This window comes from Triticum dicoccoides, chromosome 3B (genome assembly GCF_002162155.2).
Source record: "Triticum dicoccoides isolate Atlit2015 ecotype Zavitan chromosome 3B, WEW_v2.0, whole genome shotgun sequence".
NCBI classification, from domain to species: Eukaryota; Viridiplantae; Streptophyta; class Magnoliopsida; order Poales; family Poaceae; genus Triticum; species Triticum dicoccoides.
The window spans coordinates 635903235-635910636 of NC_041385.1; the positions used below are offsets into that span (position 1 = coordinate 635903235).

Below are 7402 nucleotides of genomic sequence, written 5' to 3' on the forward strand. Positions count from 1 at the left end.
TTCATGCTAAGGATTTTGCTCCTGTAGTTACCAAGGTGGGTAACAGGGTTCTACCCTGGCGGGGCAGATACAACTCGAATGCGGGTAAAGTAGCTCTTATTAACGCATGTCTCTCCTCCCTCCCTATGTTCTTGATGGGCTTCTACCTCTTGTCGGCTGGGACTCATGCGGGGTTTGATAAACACCGTGGTGCTTTTTACTGGAATGCGGTGGACAACCGCCGCAAGTATCACTTTGTGAAATGGAAGCTGATGTGCAGACCCAAAAACCATGGGGGGTTGGGCATCCTTAACACGTCCATCATGAACCAATGTTTACTGATTAAATGGTGGTGGAAGATTATGAGTGCGGAGGACCAGCCCCTGTGGCTGGACATCCTGAAAGCTAAATATTTCCCGTCCTGCAGCCCAATGTTTGCCATGTCGCATGCTGGCTCACAGTTCTGGAAGGCGTTGGTCAAAGTTAGGCCGATTTTTCAATTCTTCGTTAAGTTTGTCGTTGGGGACGGTGCCTCGATCAGGTTTTGGTTAGATTGGTGGTGTGGAGATTCACCACTCTCGGTGACCTTTCCCACCCTGTTTTCTTATTGTTCAGACCATGCCATTTCTATTGCTAGGTTAGCTTCCCAAGGGTGGAACCTGATCTTCCGGCGTTCCTTGTCGCCTGTAGAGTTCGAAGAGTGGCAACGTCTTACTGCCCTCTTTCCTTCGCTCTCGACGGCTAGGGATTCGGTGATCTGGCCGCTGTCCTCCTCTGGTCGGTTCTCGGTGAAATCTCTTTATTCCAAGCTCGTTGGGGACACGCCCACTAATTGCTTCTCCCAGGTCTGGAAGGCTCGTCTTCCCCCTAAGATTAAAATCTTCTTATGGCAAGCCTTTCGGCGTCGGCTGCCTTTGGCTGATCAAATTCGCAAGAGAAATGGCCCGGGCTCCCAGTTCTGTGCTCTGTGTGGTGCTGTTGAGGACATTGAACATATCTTTTTTCATTATCACCTGGCTAAGCTCATTTGGAGTTGCGTTCGGGATTGGTTAAACGTCTCTTGGGACCCTGCCTCCTTTGCGGAGCTGCGGGCTTTGGCCCATGACCTTTCGGGCGTCTCTCGGCGACTCTTTTGGGTGGGCTTGGGAGCGCTGTGCTGGTCCCTTTGGACGACTAGGAACAAATTTACTATTGAACATGTGTTTCCTGCTAAACCTGCTGACTGCTTATTTCAATCATGTGCCCTCCTGCAGCAGTGGAAATCATTGACTAAGGATGACGACCATGAAGCGTTCACTGCGTTAACCTCCAAAATTCGGACGACGGTGTCTCTTCTTTGCAGACAAGCGCAGGGTGACTAAGGGCTTTTGGTTGACTGGGTGGCGTCCTCCAGTTGGGTGATCCTTCTTTCGGCCTGCGTGCCGTGTACTGGCGCGGGTGCCATGTACCAGACTTCTCCTTGTGTTGTGTCTACTCTGGCCGCTGTTGGGGCCTCGGGCTGCTGCTACTTTCCTGCGTTGTTACTGTGACCTGCCGTATGTATTTATTTATAAAGTCGGGCATATGCCTTTTCTCTAAAAAAACAATACCTAAGGATTGGATTGGTCCATAGATAAGGCCATACATAGTGGAGCTAGAGTTTGAAAGATTGGATGTTGGACAGATGGCTCAACTATTGCTTTGATAATTTGTTGATCTTTGGCGTTAGGACAACTGGATATAATGTAAATAGTGCATGATGGAAATAAAATTGTATTTTTTAATGGGGTGTCATGGCACCCCCTAGATCTTCCCATGAGTACAATGGATGCCCATGCCAATTGTGACGAAGACAGACTATCTTGATGCTAAGAATATTATCATGGGCGTGGAGTTAATCACTCTCGTCGTTCAATGGAAAGCAGAGTCACCCAAGACGGAGTTGGCCATTACCCATCAAATTTTGCTCGTAGAGCCACATAGTTGTGTGGGTTTGGAGAAAAAACGGAAAGCCCCCGCGTCGTTCCCCAGAGACGGCACGGGCGGACTCGCCGCCACCGGTTTCCCCTTCCCCGCCCTTTCCCTCGCCGCCGCCGGTAGTCCCTGCCACGCAAAGCCTCGGCGTGGGTTGGCGACGGCGGGGCCGCTCCACTTCTCCTTCCTCTCCCTGTCTCTCCACTCCGCTCCTCCTGAACCCTGGCGGTTCTGATGAGACGCTGCCGGTGGTCCATACTGTCCAAATCGGGTGGATGCTCGGCCTAGATCTCGATATCCGCGGCGAGGTCACATCTGTATCGCCCCGTCCATGGTCCCTACTGTCCATATAGGGTGGCCACCAGCCCCGGGCTCGTTTTTGCCTAGACCCGGTTGGAGGCAGGGTCATTGACCCAGAGAGACTGTGTCTAGGAGGGTTGCGGCACTCTCTCTGCTCTAACGATAGGGCTCCTTCGCCAGTATAGCTCGTCTAGGAGGGATGGGGTTGGTTGCCGCCGTGCCTGTTCTTGGTCATACCAACAAGATCATGTGGCTACATGTGATCAGTCTTCTTTGATCTAGCCATCGGTGAGTTCCGGACCTCTCCTTCAAAGAAAAACAAGGACTGGTGTATATGGCGCCCTTTGGACACCTTGATTGGATAGGGACCGGTCGTGTGCACCCGCAACATCAGCATAACTAGCTTCATCGGGGTATCGCGAAGCTCTATTTTGTTGACATCTTGGGACATGTCTGCACCAAGATTTCCAAGGGATCAACACATGCGGAGAATGCCATGGCGTGATTGGAGGACCTGTAAGTGGCGAAGGCGGGGTCTTGGATGCGATGAAGACTTTGCTTCACACGCGGTTGTTCAAACTTGGCTTGCGGGGTGTGTTCCCTTCCAGACCGGGCACAAGTTCCTGTGAGCCTGCTGGACAAGACTTGTAGTAGTAGCCTCCGCGAGTGGGGCGACAGCGTTGGAGGACTTGTTTGTTGGTGGTGCTCGGTGGTGCTTCGTTGAGTACCGAGTCGTGATTTCCCTGGTGAAAACATAAGGTCTGGCCTTTATTGGTTGTGCCTGACAGTGACATTGTTTAAGACACTTTTTTTAAGAACGCGGTCTTTCTTCAGGGTGAAAACCTACGATTTTTGATCAGGCAACGACATCGCTTGTGCTTTGTTTCTTTTTTGAAGGCGTTGCTTTTGGAGAAACTTCTTTCTAGCCCGGATGCTGACTTTGGTGATGGTTAGAGTGCTGCTACTGTGGATGATTGATCATCATGGCAGGATTTTCCCCTTTTTTATTTTCTTTTTTGGCTGTGTGCATCCTAGATGTTTTTAGGCATCTTGTTAATGCAGCGCCGGATGTAATTGATATCTACCTTGATATTAATATATTCCCCTTTTAAAAAAGAAGAAGTTGTGTGGGTTCATTGGGTCTAGTTGAAGTGTTTGTTCTCAGTGGCGTCGCTATGCATGGCTAATATACTCCCCCGGTTCTATAATTTTGTTTAGCAATCCAGGAATTAGAAACATGTACATCGAAAATACATGCATTCATATAACCACCTTTCTATTTTTCATGGAAATGTTAAGTATTGAACGTTTGGTACGAGCACATGACAAGCAAACGTTTTTCATGACACCTTTAGTTGACGAGGGGATGGCAAGTTAGGGGCAAGCACATCAATTTTTTAACAAAAAATAAACATGAAGCACGAAAGTTGTCATGCTTGGCAACTAAAGTTGTCATCCTCGTATCACTAAACTTGCCATAAAAAACGTTTGGAGTTGCCATGTACTTTTACCGAATGTTTGATACTTATCAGATTCCAATATGCTACCCAAAAGGAGAAGCAAAAAACATATGCAGTGAAAAGCAAGATGAGTTTCATATGACCACAGATTTCGTTTTTACATTTTGCAAAGAAAATGTATGACTGGTCTACAGTAATGGGCCATATATTTTTACCCGAAAGGAGAAAACCCAGCCCACCAAGAAAGCCCAGCCGCCAGAACATAGCCGTTCGCTGTAGAACCTACGAGACAGGGTGAAAGGCTGGTCTCACCGGCCCGCGTTTCTTCCTCTACAACGCCAACCGTCATACCGCCCTCCAGCGGCCTCCAGAACAGAGCGCCCCTTCCCGAACATTCTCGAAATTCCCAGCATCCCAAATAAAATCCGCGCCCCGGCCGTCCCTGGATCCATCAGTTCCATCGCGATTCCCAACTCGCAGCAAGCAATCAAGCGATTCCCCTCAGATCTATATAGAGTTCTACGTAGCTCCGATTTCGTCTTCGAGTTCCTGTTTCCCCGTTCCGTTCGAGCTTAGAGAGAAGGACATGGCGAAGGGAGGAGAGGGCCCGGCGATCGGCATCGACCTGGGCACCACCTACTCGTGCGTGGGCGTGTGGCAGCACGACCGGGTGGAGATCATCGCCAATGACCAGGGCAACCGCACCACGCCCTCCTACGTCGGCTTCACCGACACCGAGCGCCTCATCGGCGACGCCGCCAAGAACCAGGTCGCCATGAACCCCACCAACACCGTCTTCGGTACGTCCTCCTGCACCACTCCTCTTCTACTAGCTTAGATAGATGGATCATCTCGTGTTCGTGCTTGTACTGCTACGGTTGATAATAATGTGCTCGGTTATGATTATGTGCGCGTATGCGTTTTTTATGTGATTTTGTTTGGATCCAACTCCTCGTAGGACGCTAGTAGTATCGCAGTGCAAATCAATTTGTTTGCTGGGCTTAACGAGTAGCAGAGATTGCTGGCATTGTCTGTATTTGAAGAACTGACGGAAATATATGCAGTAATCTGGTCTTAGTTTAAAGTCCCCTTAGTTCCAGTACAAGATTCTGCTAAAAACTTTGCTGATTAAGATTTCTATGTTGAAACCTGTTCACGGGTCAACAATGGAAAGGAAGATAACTTGTTGGGTTGGCTGTTTCTGTTGAAACTATTTGTTTGGGGGCAGGACAACATTGTGGATAAATTTCAGTTTCCTGTTTGGAGCTTGTCAAAACTCAGCTGTTGCTCTGCTTATTTGCTTTTTGTGCCCAAATAAGTTTGATTAATTTGAGCGCAAGTCGAACTGTTGGACTGACATTCTTGCTCTATCTCTGTCGCAGATGCCAAGCGGTTGATCGGAAGGCGGTTCACCGACCCGTCCGTGCAGAGCGACATGAAGCTGTGGCCGTTCAAGGTCATCCCAGGCCCTGCTGACAAGCCGATGATCGTCGTCCAGTACAAGGGTGAGGAGAAGCAGTTCGCCGCCGAGGAGATCTCCTCGATGGTGCTCATCAAGATGAAGGAGATCGGTGAGGCCTACCTCGGCACCACCATCAAGAACGCTGTCGTCACGGTGCCGGCCTACTTCAACGACTCGCAGCGGCAGGCCACCAAGGACGCCGGGGTCATTGCCGGCCTCAATGTGATGCGCATCATCAACGAGCCCACTGCCGCCGCCATCGCCTACGGCCTGGACAAGAAGGCCAGCAGCTCCGGCGAGAAGAACGTGCTTATCTTCGACCTTGGTGGCGGCACCTTCGACGTGTCGCTGCTCACCATCGAGGAGGGCATCTTCGAGGTGAAGGCCACCGCCGGCGACACCCACCTCGGCGGCGAGGACTTCGACAACCGCATGGTGAACCACTTCGTCCAGGAGTTCAAGCGCAAGCACAAAAAGGACATCAGCGGCAACCCTCGCGCGCTGCGCCGGCTGCGCACGGCCTGCGAGCGCGCCAAGCGCACCCTTTCGTCCACCGCGCAGACCACCATCGAGATCGACTCGCTGTACGAGGGCGTCGACTTCTACTCGACCATCACCAGGGCCCGGTTCGAGGAGCTCAACATGGACCTGTTCCGGAAGTGCATGGATCCCGTGGAGAAGTGCCTGCGCGACGCCAAGATGGACAAGAGCACCGTGCACGACGTCGTGCTCGTCGGCGGCTCCACCCGCATCCCCAAGGTGCAGCAGCTGCTGCAGGACTTCTTCTACGGCAAGGAGCTGTGCAAGAGCATCAACCCCGACGAGGCCGTGGCCTACGGCGCCGCCGTCCAGGCCGCCATCCTCAGCGGCGAGGGCAACGAGAAGGTGCAGGACCTGCTCCTGCTGGACGTCACGCCGCTGTCCCTCGGCCTGGAGACCGCCGGCGGCGTGATGACGACGCTCATCCCGCGGAACACCACCATCCCGACCAAGAAGGAGCAGATCTTCTCCACCTACTCGGACAACCAGCCGGGCGTGCTGATCCAGGTCTTCGAGGGCGAGCGCGCGCGGACCAAGGACAACAACCTGCTGGGCAAGTTCGAGCTGTCCGGCATCCCCCCGGCCCCCCGAGGCGTGCCCCAGATCACCGTATGCTTCGACATCGACGCCAACGGCATCCTGAACGTGTCGGCCGAGGACAAGACCGCCGGCGTGAAGAACAAGATCACCATCACCAACGACAAGGGGCGGCTGAGCAAGGAGGACATCGAGAAGATGGTGCAGGAGGCGGAGCGGTACAAGGCCGAGGACGAGGAGCTGAAGAAGAAGGTGGAGGCCAAGAACGCGCTGGAGAACTACGCCTACAACATGAGGAACACCGTCAAGGACGACAAGATCGCGTCCAAGCTCCCCGCCGACGACAAGAAGAAGATCGAGGACGCCATCGACGGCGCCATCAGCTGGCTCGACACCAACCAGCTCGCGGAGGCGGACGAGTTCGAGGACAAGATGAAGGAACTGGAGGGCGTCTGCAACCCCATCATCGCCAAGATGTACCAGGGCGCTGGCGCCGACATGGGAGGCATGGGCGGTGCCGCCGGCATGGATGAGGATGCGCCGGCCGGGGGAAGCGGTGCGGGGCCCAAGATCGAGGAGGTCGATTAAGCTGCTGGCCGTGGTGATTTGGCGGCTGGGAGAGTACAAATGTGTGAACTCTGGAGTGTTAAGTTTGTGAAGTGTCGTCGTTTTTAGATTTTGGAGAGGGGGAACTTTGGATGGATGTCAGTGTTGATGTAATCCTGAACTTGGATCGATTTATGTAGCCGGCGTTGTATCGGTGTTTGCTTGGATCATAAGTATTATCTTTCTTTTATTTTTGCGAAATGAGTCACCGGCCGGCGGAAACGTAACACCAACTGCAGACGTGTGCAATCGCTCGCATTATCCTCTACTGCACTGTCATGTGTTGCTATAAATCCAGAAACCCCCAGAAAGAAACCTAGATCGGGAGTTCCGCCGCCGCAAACCTTTGTAGCAACGAAAAAACAATCGGAAGCCCGTTCTGGCACCCTGTCGGAGGGGGAAACCATCACCGATGGTCGTCTTCATCATCCCGGCGCTCTCCATGAAGAGGAGGGAGTAGTTCACCCTCGGGGCTGAGGGTATGTACCAGTAGCTATGTGTTTGACCTCTCCCTCTCTCACTCGTATTCTTGATATGGCACGATCTTGATGTACCGGGAGCTTTG

At 52.5% G+C, this 7402-nt stretch overlaps 1 protein-coding gene across 1 annotated transcript; it reads left to right on the forward strand.

Annotated features, from left to right (window-relative positions):
* Positions 1-4027: 4027 nt before the first annotated feature.
* On the forward strand, positions 4028-7031 carry LOC119277548 (heat shock cognate 70 kDa protein-like). Its single transcript, XM_037558827.1, has 2 exons — positions 4028-4492; positions 5075-7031. Exons 1-2 carry the CDS (start codon positions 4279-4281, stop codon positions 6817-6819), a joined length of 1959 nt encoding a protein of 652 aa, XP_037414724.1. The 5' UTR covers positions 4028-4278; the 3' UTR covers positions 6820-7031.
* Positions 7032-7402: the final 371 nt, after the last annotated feature.